Source organism: Ahaetulla prasina, chromosome 5, assembly GCF_028640845.1.
Source record: "Ahaetulla prasina isolate Xishuangbanna chromosome 5, ASM2864084v1, whole genome shotgun sequence".
Taxonomy (NCBI): Eukaryota; Metazoa; Chordata; class Lepidosauria; order Squamata; family Colubridae; genus Ahaetulla; species Ahaetulla prasina.
Window position 1 is genome coordinate 60,867,816 of NC_080543.1, and position 15,516 is coordinate 60,883,331.

General features: G+C 38.1%; 1 protein-coding gene across 1 annotated transcript in view; it reads left to right on the plus strand.

The window, feature by feature from the left end:
- Positions 1 to 15,516, plus strand: part of UBASH3A (ubiquitin associated and SH3 domain containing A) — a 43,221-nt gene that overhangs the window by 8,832 nt on the left and 18,873 nt on the right. Inside the window, exons 2-6 of the mRNA XM_058185532.1 lie at positions 7,575 to 7,628; positions 8,836 to 9,022; positions 11,421 to 11,619; positions 11,962 to 12,131; positions 13,274 to 13,482. Coding sequence (XP_058041515.1) covers positions 7,575 to 7,628; positions 8,836 to 9,022; positions 11,421 to 11,619; positions 11,962 to 12,131; positions 13,274 to 13,482 — 819 coding nt within the window. The remainder of the gene's footprint in view (positions 1 to 7,574; positions 7,629 to 8,835; positions 9,023 to 11,420; positions 11,620 to 11,961; positions 12,132 to 13,273; positions 13,483 to 15,516) is intronic.

The following is a 15,516-nucleotide window of genomic DNA, read 5'->3' on the forward strand; positions in this document are numbered from 1 at the left end:
ATGCGGATTATGTATTAATAATTGTTGTTTCTTATAAATTTCCTCTTCTAGATACCTACGCTGTCTTTGTTGCTTATTTCTCTGTTTATTATTAATATATATTAATACACCTCTCATAAAAGCTTTACTGGCGTCCCAAACCATTTCTATCGATGTTTCCTTATTCAAATTATAATCAAAAAATTCTTTCATCTGCTTTTTACATTGATTTACATTATCCTGATATCTAAACAAATTTTCATTTAATCTCCATGTTCTTCTGCCTTCTTTTCCATATTGCAATTCCATCCAAACAGGACTATGATCAGACAAACATCTTGAAAATATCTTAGTTTTCTTCACCCTAGAAAGCAAATCATTAGAAGTTAATATAAAATCAATACATGAAAAAGATCGATGCCTATCAGAAAAAAAAGTATAGTCTCTTTCCTCCAGGTTCCGTAGTCTCCAAACATCTCTCAACTCAAAATCTTCTATCATCTCAAAAAAAGACTTAGGGAGCTTTGCATGTGCAGGTATCTTTTTAGCTGCTGATTCACAGACAATTATATGCACATTTACTTTGTTATAGCTAACAAGATACTTTCCATCCTTACACCAGATCAGCTGAAAAGACAGAAAAAGGTAATGTATTACTGAAATGCTTGTGTGTACAAGAATATTTTTAGCACTGGACTTCCGGTTGGCTCCACTGGCAATGGCGGCAATCTTTTTGATCACCAACCTCTGGATCATGTTGAACCACTAGGACAGCGACAATCAGCTGCCCAGCAGTTCGTAATTCCCCCTCTTCAGGCGAAGAAGAGGAGGTGAGTGACAGGAGCAGAGGTAGAGCTTCCCCAAAACCCCTGGAAGATACCAGTGGGTTCGAAGGGTTAAGCTCCCTCAGAACTCCGAAGCACTCCAGATCCAAGGATTTTTTCCTGCTTCGGCAGATTTAATTGCTGCAACCAATGCCGGGACCGACATTAGCTTATGGAAGAAAATACCGGACTGAGCAGAAACGGGAGAACTCTAACTATAAAAGCAAGTAACCAAAAACAATTCCCTGTTATTTTACTTCAAGTTTTGGAGCTGATTTTAAATTGAAAATGGCGGCTGGCTCTTAATGAGTTAACGAGCTGAAAACAAAAGTGTTAGAACTGTTACTGTTTGCTGTGTATTGCTGAAGAATTGCTGGAGACTTTTTAACATTGTAACAAGATGGGGAAGAGACATTGAGACTGTTTCTTTAAAAGACTTAGAAGATTTATAAGTAATATTAAGTTAAAGAGAAACATTTTAGGAGATGGCAGCAAAACAATTAAAGACAACTGTAACAAAAACCTCAGGAACATCTACACTGGGAGTTTCTCCAGAACACACAGCAGATACAAAATCACTAAATTTGGAAGCATTACAGGATAATTTTAAAGACTTTATGATGCTATGAATTTGCAAACCTCTCTGATAGAAGAAAAGCTTAAATTGATTACAAATGAAATGTCAGAGATGAAAAATCAGATATTAGAAATTCAAATTGGAAATAAAAAAGTCAAAGAAGGTTTGGTGTCAGCTGTACAGGGTTTGGCATCAAATGTGATTTTATTGGAGGAGGAAGTAGAAGAAATAAAGAAAGTTAATTTAAAATTGAAAAATAAGATGGAGGAAGCTCAAAGTAAAATGGATAGATTAGATGATGAAATTGTTTTGGTACAATATAGAGCTATGGAATTTGCTTTAAGAATACAGGGCCTAAAAGAAAATAAACAAGAGAATTTAAGGGAAATTTTTTCTGAGGCCTTTGCGGAGATTTTGGCAGTTCACCCAGCAGATGTGGCTTTTCATATTGACAAAATTTATTGAGTGAATTCCAGGATAGCAAGACAAAGAAATCTTCCGAGAGATATTGTTATTTATTTCACTATTAGAACAGTGAGAAATAAGATTTTACAAGCTTCTTTTAAAGGAGAAAAGATTCAAGCAGCTGGTCAAGATATTTTAATATTAAAGGAAATTCCTCCAAAAATGCTGAGAGGCAGAAAGGAATTTGCTTTCTTGGTGAATGAACTTAAAAAATGTCAGATTGAGTACAGATGGGATATTCCAACTGGTATAATAGTTTATTATGAAGGAAAAGCACATCGTCTTAATACAGTTGGTAAAGCACGAGAGTTTTATGCTTATGTGCTTAAGGCTGGAAGTCCACCATCTTCAGGTGGTAGGAGAAAGGAAGGTGAAATTAAGGAAAAAGAAGTGATAGTGATGGAGGAAGATCTTTTACAAGTGTTGGATGCCTCTAAGATGGGATCAGAGATTTCAAGAGAGCAAAGATTGACAAGAGCGGCCGTTAAACGTAAAGAACAAGAAGAAAAGGCCCAACAGGCTCAACTTGCAACTACTAAGATGGAAGTAGTGGGAGGAGCAAGGCCCAAAGAAAAATATGATTTGCTGCTGGTGCTTCAAAAGTTTCTGGTTGCTGATAATGGCAATTAGACATCTATCATGGAATGTTAATGGTTTAAACTCATCACAAAAGAAAAGAAAGACATTTCATTATTTGAAGCAATTTAAAAATGACATTGTATGCTTACAAGAAACACATATTAGAATATTAGATCAGAAATATTTGATAAATGCAAGGTTGGGAAAATATTTTGTTGCCTCTGCTACAGAAAATAAGAATGGATTAGTTGTTTATATAAAGAGTAATTTAACTGCAACACTGATTGAAACGGATAATCAGGGAAGATATATTGCCATTGAACTTTTATTGGAGGGGAGAAAGATACTTTTAATGGGAGTTTATGTGCCAAATCAACAACAAGAGAAGTTTTACAAGTTTTTACACAAAAGAATAACATCTTGGGACTATAAAACTCATATATTAATGGGTGATTGGAATGGAGTGATGGATATTCAGAAACATAAAAGAAGTCTTAGAAATATTTCCAGTCGTGTTAAATTGCCAAAGGCCTTCTTTGATTTGACTGAAGATTTAGAATTGAGAGAAGTATGGCGAGAACGTAATGAGGAAGAGAGAGATTTTACTTTTTTTTCTGATAATCAATCATTTTCTAGGATCGATTTTATTTTAATCCCTAATGATTTGTTTTTCAGAGTGAAAAAGACTAAAATTTGTTCCAGAACTTTGTCTGATCATAACCCGGTTTGGATTGAATTTGATCGGGAAAAGGAGGCCAGGAGGTCATGGAGGATGAATGAGAATTTTTTTAAATATGAACAAAATGTAAATGAATGTAAAATTCAAATGAAGGAATTTTTTTCTTTGAATATGGATAAGGGAACACCTATAGAGATAGTTTGGGATGCAAGCAAGGCTTATATGAGGGGAATTTTATTGGATATGAATAATAAATATAGAAATAGATTGCAGAAAAAGAGAAAGGAATTAGAAGAGGAAATTAAAAGGAAAAAGCAGTTATTGGTATGTAATTCAGGAGACAGAAAAATAAAAGAGTCAATAAATATATTAAGAGGTCAATTTAATATGTTGATGGCAGATCAGGTGGCAACTAACTTACAATATGCAAAGCATAATTTGTTTAATATTGCCAATAAGCCTGGAAGGTGGTTAGCATATTTACTAAAAAAGAAACAGAAACAACATATAATTGATAAGATAGAATACAGAGGTGAGTAAGTATATCAGCAAAATTTGATTAAAAAAGCGTTTTTAGAATGTTATACTAAGTTATATGCTAGAGATGTGATTAATGATAAAGATATAGATAGGTATTTTAGAAATTACAGTAGATCAAAGGGAAGAGTTGAACCAATTAATTACTTCAGAGGAAATCGTGTTTGCAATTAAGCAGCTTAAAGTGAATAAAGCACCAGGTACAGATGGCTTGACAACCACTTATTATAAAAATTTACAAAATGAGATGATTGAACCACTTAAGGAGTTATTTAATAGAATACAAAGGGGAGGAGAAGTTCCTCCCTCATGGAGTACAGCTTTTATTTCATTAATACCTAAAGAAGATCGAGATGGTGTTAAACCAGAGAATTATAGGCCAATATCGCTTTTAAATACTGATTATAAGATATTTGCTAAGATATTAGCGAATAGATTGATGCCACTGATGACTCAAATAATACACAATGATCAAACAGGATTTATCAAGGGAAGGCAGATGAGATATAATATGAGACAAATTGTAAATTTACCTGAATATTTGGAAAGAAACAGCCAGGTCTCAGCAGCACTCTTTTTTCTGGATGCAGAAAAAGCTTTCAATAGATTGGATTGGCAGTTTTTATTTAAAGTAATAGAAAAATGCAATTTGGGGATAATTTTATTTAAGCAATTAAGGCTATATACCGAAAGCAAACAGCACAAATAATAGTAAATGGTGGATTAACAGAATCTTTTAAGATTGAGAAAGGGACTAGACAAGGATGTCCTTTGTCACCGTTATTATTCATTTTAACTTTGGAAATATTATTGAGCAATATACGTGGTTTAGATCAACTAAAAGGAATTAGAATTAAAAATCAAGATTATAAGTTAAGAGCATTTGCAGATGACCTGGTTGTTACTTTATCTCAACCAATACATTCAGCTGTATATCTAAAGGAGACAATTGATCAGTATAGTTAGGTATCTGGGTTTAAAGTGAATCAACAGAAGACAAAAATGATAATTAAAAATATGAATACACATCAAAAAGAAGAACTAGATAGAATAACTGGATATGAAGTAGTTTAAAAGGTTAAATACTTAGGAATATATATTACAGCATCAAATGTAAAATTATATAAAAATAACTATGAGGTATTGTGGGGGAAAGTAATTAAAGAAATGGAGAATTGGAAGAAGTTACAATTATCACTGTTGGGAAGAGTGGCAGCTATAAAAAATGAATGTTTTGCCTAGATTTTTATTTTTGTTTCAAATGATCCCAATATTGAAGAAAGATGCAAACTTACAGGAATGGCAAAAAGGGATTAGTAATTTTGTATGGAAGGGTAAAAAACCGAGAATAAAGTTAAAAATAATGCAAGATATCAGGGAAAGAGAGGGTTTAAAAATGCCTAATTTGAAATTGTATTATGATGCAGTCGCCTTATCTCTAATTTCTGATTGGATTAATTTAACAGAGGAAAGGGTTTTGAATGTAGAAGGTTATGGTTTGTTATATGGTTGGCATGCATATGTATTATATGATAAGAAAATTGATATTTAAGAATAATATGGTTAGAAGTGCTTTGTTGAGAGTTTGGAAAAAGTATCAATATAAGTTAGATGGTGAGACACCAATATGGGCAATCCCCAGACATATGATAGAGACTATAAATATACTCCAAAAAGTGGAGGTTATTACTTATAAAGAGCTTTTGATTATGGAAAAGGGGGAATTACAATTAAAATCTAGGGAGAAATTGAGGGATGAAGGGAGAAATTATATGTGGTTCCAGTATGGACAATTGCAAACTAGATGAAAAATAGATCAGAAAATTGGTATTAGGCAAAGTGATGATAACTTGGTAAAACAAATAAAAGATCAAGGTCAACAGCATATAAAGAGATTATATAATGTATTGGTAGAAACTGATTCAGAAACGGAGTTGGTCAAAGATTGTATGGTAAGATGGGCACAAAATTTTCAACAACCTATAATGTTAGAAACATGGGGAAAAATTTGGGTGAGGAATGTTAAATTTACAGAAGCACAAAATTTAAGAGAAAATTTTTATAAAATGTTTTATAGGTGGCATTTAGATCTGAAAAAACTGTCGTGTATGTATCCAAATGTGAAAGCAAAATGTTGGAGATGTGATTGTGCTACTTATTATCATATATGGTGGACTTGCAAAAAAGTTAAAGCTTTTTGGATTAAAATATGGTGGATTATGCAGAACATTTTGAAAAAGAAGATCAAGTTTGTTCCACAGTTCTTTTTATTAGGAATAATTCCAGATTGCACTGTTATAGAGACAAAATTGATTTTGAACTTAATAACTGCTACGAGACTATTGATTGCACAATATTGGAAGAAAGAAGACTTACCCACAATTGGAGAATGGACTAGTAAAGTATCAGATTTAGCAGAAATGGCTAAAATTTCTGCCTACTTGAGAGACTATACACAAGAAAAATATATTTTGGAATGGAGAAAGTAGATCGATTATATTCAAAATAAGTATCAGATTAAAAAATACCAATTAGTTTTTGAGTGAAGTTAGGATTTGTTTTGTATTAATATGTTTAAGAATGAAGGGAATTGATAGTGTGAAGGTGTGAAGGGATTGAGGATTATGTTTTATGTTTTATTTTAGATTAAGTTTGTTAGATATTATACCCTGTATTCTGTTCTGGGAAGTCTCGGAGGGGGGGAAGGGGGAGGGGAAATGGGGGGGAAGGGGGAAGATTATAAATTGATTGAATGCCATTGTACAGGAATAATTGTAGAACTAAAAAAGTTGGAATGGTGTAAAGTCGAGGCTGCTCAGCAACCACTCCAGAAGGGAAAGGGTAGGGAGAGAGGAGAAGAGAGAAGGGAGAAGGTAGGTAGGTAGGTAGGTAGGTAGGAAAGAAAGAAGGGAGGGGAAAGAAAGGATAGGACGAGAAGAAGGAAGGGAAGAGGGAGGGTTAGAGAGGATGGAAGTGAGAAGTGGGAAGGAGGAGAGGAAGTAGGAAAGCGAGGAGGATGAAGGATGGGGAAAGTAGAGGAAAGTAGAGAAGGGTGGAAAGGACTAAGAAAGGGAGTGGCGGCTGAGCAGGCCTGACTGAGCATAATTAGAGAGGATGGATTGTTGGATAAGTGATTGTACTGTACACTGGTTAAATTGTTGGATTTATTGTGGAAAAAAATAAAAACTTTTTTATAAAAAAAAAGAATATTTTTAGCACCAAGGTTTGAACTTAGTGATTTTTCCAATTTTTTTATCCTTCCTTTATTATTTTTATAAATAATCCAAAGCAGTAAACAGTCTTCCAAATCTCCCTCCTCCCACTTTCCCCACAACAATAACCCTATGAGGTGAATTGGGCTGAGAGTACAGGTAGTCCTCGACTTACGATCACAATGAGCCCCAAATTTATGTTGCTAAGTGAGAAATTTGTTAAGTGAATTTTGCCCCATTTTATGACACATTTGTTAACTGAACCACTGCAGCTGTTAAATTAGTAACATGGTTGTTAAGGGGATCTGGATTCCCCATTGACCTTACTCATCAGAAGGTTGCAAAAAGTGATCACGTGACACAGGGACACTGCAACTATCATAAATGTGAGTTAATTGCCAAGCGTCTGAATTTTAGTCATGTGACTATGGGAATGCTGCAATGTTCATAAGTGTGAAAAGTGGTCATAAGGCACTTTTTTTGTGCTGTTGTAACTTTGAAGTCACTAAGTGAACTGTTATATATTGACCCTATATAGGGTTTTAGCCCAATGTCCCCCAGTCAAGTTTCAGACCTAACTAGGAAGGGATTAGAACTCTTGATCTCCTGATTACTAGCCTGGTGCCTTAACCACTAGAACAATAGCTATAAATATGGCAAATCTGCTTAAACATTATCTATCACATTTTTTGCTCAAAATGAATATATTGTTCTTTCCTTAGATTAAAGGCATTGGCAGCTACTGGACAAAAGACAGCAGAAGCAGCAATACAATGGTAAGTTTTGATGTGGTTTTAATTTCTGATTGGGAGCTGCTCAGAATTTGATATAAAATGGATAACTATTTAAATGTTTTAAATAAAGTAGTATGGCATGTTGCTGCAAAGAAATTTATTTCAAATGTTTTTTTCTGATTCAATAACTCTATTGTGAAGAGCCCTGATTTTCATTTATGTTATCTAGATCAATGTTTTCAACCTTGGTCCCTTAAAACCTGCCAACTTCAACTCCCAGAATTCCCCAGACAACTATGTTATGCTTGGCTGTTATTTAATCTTGAGAAGGATGAACCTAGGGTACTTTTAAACTAGAATAATCTCAGTGGACTTTTTGTAACAAGAATGGTAGTTTTAACAATTCTATTCTGGAGATGTGTTTAGTTTTGGTATCATAGTTTGAAGGAACATTGACCAATTGGCATAAGTAAAGACAAGGGCTACTCAGTTAGTAAGAGACCTGGAAACCAATTCCTATGAGGAACAATGGAGGAGATGGGCATGTGTTTTACTGAGAAGAAGACTGAGATATGACAGCAGAAGTCTAAATAGTTGCCATACAGAGGAGTGAGTTGGCTTTTCTCTATTATTCCATAAGGCAGGAACAGAACCAATGATAGATTTAAATTAATATTAGGAGGATTTTCATGACCATAAAAAAACATCTTTGAAAAAGTACCTTTCGGATAACCATGACCTGGATGACAGAGAATCTCCATAAACGTGACAATAAATTAACAATTAGTGGTTGATAATTTGAAGTGGTTTGTTTCCCTTCAGTGGAGGTCATCAGATAATCATCTGTCTGAAAAGCTTTAGCACAACTTGCCCTAAATAAAAAAAAAATTCTACATTTCTATGTGCAATTGTGGACAAGTTGAGAGATTAACTAGGCTTTAATGCAACATGTGAAGGGCCATACTTTAAAATAGGTTGAAGTAGCATACATTCTGAGATAATTAGCCAGTTTTTAAGTGGGTGTTTTAAGGATCTACAAGGCTTAAAACAGCTGTTTTCTCCTTTAAAAGTATTCTAAAATGCAAGAAAGTGTTGCCTAATTTTTGACCTTATCTATTCTCAGAAGGGAAGCCAGTAGACCTTAATGAGTGCTATATCACTCTTGTTTGCATTCTTTCTATTCATGTGGAATAGAAATAGTTGAAAAATGCAAAAACAACAACTGATCCAGTCTCCTTTTTAACTGCAGGTTGCATTCTCACAGCAATGATCCTTCTTTAGAAGATCCCATCCCTCAGGAATATGCCCTCTATTTGTGTCCAACGGGTCCCTTGAATGACATTCTGCTGGAGTTTTGGAGAGAAAGCAAATGCCAGTGTGGAAAAAACAAAGCCCATGAAAATTTCCCGCACATTACACTTTCTGACTTCTTCACAGTAAGTTACTTTTGTGTGTGAGATGGCAATGGCTTAAATAACATTCTGGTATCTCTTATTGTTGCAATCTTCCTTTGCTGTGTAAAGTTTTATGCGCTATTTGGATTAAGCTAAAGATTAAGCTCAGAGGTAATTTCATTCTGCATGTGTACTAATCTGGGATTTGTGTCACTCTTACTATTCTTACATCAGTGACGCTCTTCCATAGCTGAGCTGATCAGCTTCATTCTTATCTGTGGTACAGGAGGAAATACTATGAAGTTTGTTTTGCAATGTTAGCCCTGGAGATGTTGGGCAGGTGATTTAATAGGCAACATTTTTGCCTCCTTAATATTTTCTGCTGAGTGACTCCCCACAGCCCCTGCAAGACACCATTTTCATTATTTCCCTGTGCTTTTTCAACTGAGTGGCTTTTTATTCTTGCTGCAAGAGAAAAGATCCTTTCAAAGATCCTGGAGCACAGGGGAGCTGCCAGAGGACTGGAAAAGAGCTGATGTAGTTCCCATCTTCAAAAAAGGGAAAAAAACAGATCCAGGAAACTACAGACCTATCAGCCTGACCTCAATACCGGGGAAGATTCTGGAAAAGATAATCAAGCAACGAATTACCGAACACCTAGAAGCAAACAAAGTAATGTCCAAAAGCCAACATGGGTTTGTCAAAAACAGATCATGCCAGACTAATCTTATTGCATTCTTTGACAAAGTGACAAAATTAGTAGACCAGAGGAATGCTGTCGATATAATTTACTTGGACTTCAGTAAAGCATTTGATAAAGTAGATCATAACCTACTACTAGATAAAGTAGAAAAATGTGGGTTAGACAGCACCACCACCAGATGGACCCATAACTGGCTGACCAACCGCACTCAACGTGTAGTCCTCAACGGAACTACATCCACATGGAGGGAAGTATGCAGTGGAGTAACCCAAGGCTCTGTTTTAGGCCCAGTACTCTTCAACATCTTTATCAATGACTTGGACGAGGGGATAGATGGGGAACTCATCAAATTTGCAGATGACACCAAGCTGGCAGGAATAGCCAACACTCCAGAAGATAGGCTCAAATTACAGAAAGATCTTGACAGACTTGAACATTGGGCGCTATCTAACAAAATGAAATTCAACAGTGAAAAAAGTAAGGTTCTACATTTAGGCAAAAAAACCCAAAATGCACAGGTACCGTATATGTGGTACCTTGCTCAATAGTAGTACTTGTGAGAGGGATCTTGGAGTCCTAGTGGACAACCATTTAGATATGAGCCAGCAGTGTGCAGCTGCTGCTAACAAAGCCAACACAGTTCTGGGCTGCATAAACAGAGGGATAGAATCAAGATCACGTGAAGTGTTAGTGCCACTTTATAATGCCTTGGTAAGGCCACATTTGGAATACTGCATTCAGTTTTGGTCGCCACGATGTAAAAAAGATGCTGAGACTCTAGAAAGAGTGCAGAGAAGAGCAACAAAGATGATTAGGGGACTGGAGGCTAAAACAAATGAAGAACGGTTGCAGGAACTGGGTATGTCTAGTTTAATGAAAAGAAGGACTAGGGGAGACATGATAGCAGTGTTCCAATATCTCAGGGGCTGCCACAGAGAAGTGGGAGTTGGGCTGTTCTCCAAAGCACCTGAGGGTAGAACAAGAAGCAATGGGTGGAAACTGATCAAGGAAAGAAGCAACTTAGAACTAAGGAGAAATTTCCTGACAGTTAGAACAATTAACCAGTGGAACAACTTGCCTGCAGAAGTTGTGAATGCTCCAACACTGGAAATTTTTAAGAAAATGTTGGATAACCATCTGACTGAGATGGTGTAGGGTTTCCTGCCTGGGCAGGGCTTTGGACTAGAAGGCCTCCAAGGTCCCTTCCAACTCTGTTGTTATTATTATAGAAACAGAGAAAGTGGGATAGAGTAGAATAAAGTGGAATGATGACAGGATGCTGGTTTTTGTACAGCCTTGGTGTCCCGCTAGGAGAGTTCCAATTTGTTCATGAGAAGAACTGAGCAATTGCCAGCAAGAAAATGGTCAGGAGACTTGTGGTGGCATGAAATGTGTCTTGGATTTCAAAAGTCAAGCCAATAGTTGGATGAAATGACCTATACTTATTTCAGTTGCTATTGATCATATCCTTGTCATCTTTACTTTAAAGCAGGGGTCTCCACCCTTGGTCCCTTTAAGACTTGTGGACTTCAACTCCGAGAGTCCCTCAGCCAGCAAAGCTTTTTAATTGCAAAGCTGGCTGAGAAACTCTGGGAGTTGAAGTCCACAAGTCATAAAGGGACCAAGGGTGGAAACCCCTGCTTTAAAGGTTTTAGTTTTATATATTATGCTACATTCAATGGTTAACACACATCTTTATCTGTAACTCTAACTTAAGAGCTTTTTTCCCCCCTCCAGTGTGAAGACCAAAAAGTTAATGGCTTATATGAAGCTCTAGAAAAAGCTGGTAGCCAATTTTCCAGCAGTTTTCCTGTGATGATTTCCCTATCACTACATTCTTCCAGCACCTACATTGGCTTCTTTCTTAGTGATGGCCCTGCAAATGTCATCCAATCATTCGCTGCTGCTTTTGCTGCAGAGGCCACAGTCTTAGCAGGTAACACTAATTCAGAAGTCATAATGTCTACGAGCAGAGAAGCAGGTTTGTGAGAGGGGAAACTGTCCTTTACATTCCCCTTCTATATAACAGCCCCTTCTGTGTAGCTTTGTGTGTATTGGAATATGTTCTAATAGTTGCCTGTGTGTATTTAACTTCTAAGAATACTGGGATCTACGTATACCACTGAAAGCAAGGGGGCTATTTTCTGAAGGGTTGGTCATATGATTTCTCTGTGCATCAGTTCATTGCTGCAACAGATTTTCGAATGCAAATCTGAGAATAATACAGTAATACCTGATACAGCCTTGTAGATACTGGTTGGTTATGTTTTGTCTGTAGATTGCTGTGTGAAGCCTTCAATAAAGCAACTCCACCTCACTTTAGCCCACAAATTTTATCCTCATCATCAAAAGACATTGGAACAACTGGCCAAATCAATCAACCCTAAGCAAAGTTGCCAGTGGGTAGCAGCTCTCTATTCTAGGGATATGCGCTTTGTCCATTATCAGGTAGGTGTATTACCTGGAATCCATTCGCTTCAGGCTTGCTCTGTTTCTACATTCACCCATTTTTGTAACTTTTTATAGATTTTTAGAATGGCACTCAAAAAGATATATTAATTTTCATACATATAGTATACTAATATATGTATGAATATCTGCTCTGAACCTGTTAAAGAATTATTCAAAGCAATATTCTTGAATGCCATTTTCTACTGTTTCATTAATATATGAATCTTGTACACTTTTTGCCCAAATCATTATAATTCATGCAGTTTTGATGGGAATACTGCATCATACAATTTTGAATATGTTGAACTTATATGTTAAGTTGTTTAAGAATATGTTTTACTTCACAAAATACAAAGTTGATAAGTTTTCAGTAAAATATAAACCAAAGTAATCCATCACACTTGCATGCTCTGTTTGTTAAATCTCTTAAAATTAAAATCTGTGAATGTTTGAGCGGTGCTTAAAAGTTTGTGAAACTTTTTAAATTTTCAATAGGTCTGCATAAATATGAATTAAAACATGATCACCGTTCACCACACAAATGTGAAAAGTAGATAAAAAGAATCCAATTATTAAACAAATGAATCAAAAACATTATACTTGTCAATTTATTTATTGAGGAATTTCTTACTGAATTAAATTTGAATCTTATTCATAAAAACAAGTATGGTGCAAAATCAGAGAGATCTGAAAAGGGTTTGATTTAACCATAATAACTATGTATTACTGAGCAACTATTTTGACTGTTATTGATAATTGTGTTGAAGAAGACTAGTGTTCCTTCCATGATAACATTTCACACAATCAGATTATCACATTCTTGAAAGTCCAAGGGCATCACCTAGTCCACCCTATGTTTTCTCTTACTCTTGATATAATGTAGCTGATTTTCCAGCAGCCAAATCCCATCTCCTTTTTGTTAAATAAATTCTGCTGAAATCAATGGGATTTAATTCTGAAGTGAATTTTGGAATACGCTTAATCAAGTGAAGGGCATGCTTAATGGTTAGGGTTACAATTGCATGTCAACACTATTGATCCATTATCAGGTGAATGGGTCAAATAAAATGTAGTTTTTCTTGGATTGGACAAAAAAAAAAATTCAATTTAACTGACTTTTTTTACTGGCTTTTGTTAAGGTTTTGCGGGCCTTATTCCAGTACAAGCCTCAAAATATTGATGAATTAATGTTGAATTCAGGGGATCTTATATATGTTGATCGGTCACAGCAACATGAAATATGTGATGGATGGATAATTGGTATATCTCACCAAACTGGTTGCCGGGGATTTCTTCCTGAAAATTATACAGAAAAAGCCAATGAGTCAGATACCTGGGTTAAACACAGGTTAGTATTAGTTGGTTGAAAATTTCTTAACTCGTCATTTTAGAGACAGAACCTCACTTTTATTTTATTTATTTATTTATTTATTTATTAATCATATTTATATACCGCCCTATCTCCCGAAGGACTCAGGGCGGTTCACAGGCACTTAAAAACACATAAATACAGAATAAAAACAATTTAAAAAACTTATTTTAAAGCCCGTTAATTAAAATATACAGATAAAACCTAATTAAAACCCATAAATTTAAAATCTAGCTCAGTCCTGCACAATTAAATAAATATGTTTTAAGCCCGCGGCGGAAGGTCCGAAGGTCCGGAAGCTGACGGAGTCCGGGGGGTAGTTCGTTCCAAAGGGTGGGAGCCCCACAGAAGGCCCTTCCTGGGCGTCGCCAGGCAACATTGCCTCGCTGGCGGCACCCTGAGGAGACCCTCTCTGTGAGAGCGCACGGGTCGGTGAGAGGTATTCGGTAGCAGAAGGCGGTCCGTAAATAACCCGGCCCAATGCCATGGAGCGCTTTAAAGGTGGTCACCAAAACCTTGAAGCGCACCCGGAAGGCCACAGGTAGCCAGTGCAGTCTGCGCAGGATGGGTGTTATACGGGAGCCACGAGGGGCTCCATCTATCACCCGCGCAGCCGCATTCTGGACTAACTGCAGCCTCGGATGCCCTTCAAGGAGCCCCATGTAGAGAGCATTGCAGTAATCCAGGCGAGGCGTCACGAGTGCGTGATTGACCGTGCATAGGGCATCCCGGTCGAGAAGGGGGCGGAACGGGCGTACCAGGCGACCCTGGTAGAACGCCCCCCTGGAGACGGCCGTCAAATGGTCTTCTAGAGACAGCCGTTCGTCCAGGAGGACGCCTAAGTTGCGGACCCTCTCCATCGGGGCCAATGACTCACCACCGATGGTCAGCCGCGGATTAAGCTGACTGTACCGGGATGCCGGCATCCACAGCCACTCTGTCTTGACGGGATTGAGCTTGAGCCTGTTTCTCCCCATCCAGACCCGTACGGCCTCCAGACACCGGGACAGCACTTGATAACCGTTGGGATGGTCCGGTGTGAAAAAATACAGCTGGGTGTCATCCGCATAGAGCTGGTACTCCACACCGAAACCCCTGATGATCTCACCCAGAGGCTCCATGTAGATGTTAAACAGAAGGGGCGAGAGGATCGACCCCTGCGGCACCCCACAAGTGAGGCGCCTCGGAGCCGACCTCTGCCCCCCTGTCAACACAGACTGCGACCGGTCGGAGAGATAGGAGGAGAACCACCGATAAGCGGTGCCTCCACTCCCAATCCCTCCAACCGGCGCAGCAGGATACCATGGTCGATGGTATCGAAAGCCGCTGAGAGGTCTAATAGGACCAGGGCAGAGGAGCAACCCCTATCCCTGGCCCTCAGAGATCATCCACCAACGCGACCAAAGCCGTCTCCGTGCTGTAACCGGGCCGGAAACCGGACTGGAGCAGGTCTAGATAGACAGTTTCATCCAGGTGCAAGGGAAACTGATATGCCACCATACTCTCTACAACCTTCGCCGCAGCGAAGGTTGGAGACCGACGATAATTACCTAAAACAGCGGGTCAGGAAGGCTTCTTAAGGAGGGCCTCACCACCGCCTCTTTCAAGGCGGCGGAAGACACCCTCCACCAAAGAAGCGATCGTAATCGCCTGGAGCCAGCCTCGTGTGACCTCCCGGTGGCCAGCACCAGCCAGGAGGGCACGGGTCCAGTAAACATGTGGTGGCATTCAGCCTACCCAGCAACCTGTCCATGTCCTCAGGAGCCACAGGGTCAAACTCATCCCAAACAATATCGCCAAGACCACCCTCGAGCATCTCACCCGCATCACGCAATCTTGGTCCAACCCATCCCGAGCTGAGCGATTTTATCGTATAGATAACCGTTAAACTCCTCAGCACGTCCCTGCAGCGGGTCATCCCGCCCCTGGTGTAGGAGGAGCGAGTCACCCGAAACAGGGCGGCTGGGCGGTTATCTGCCGATGCAATGAGGAGGCGTAGCTACGCCTCGCTTC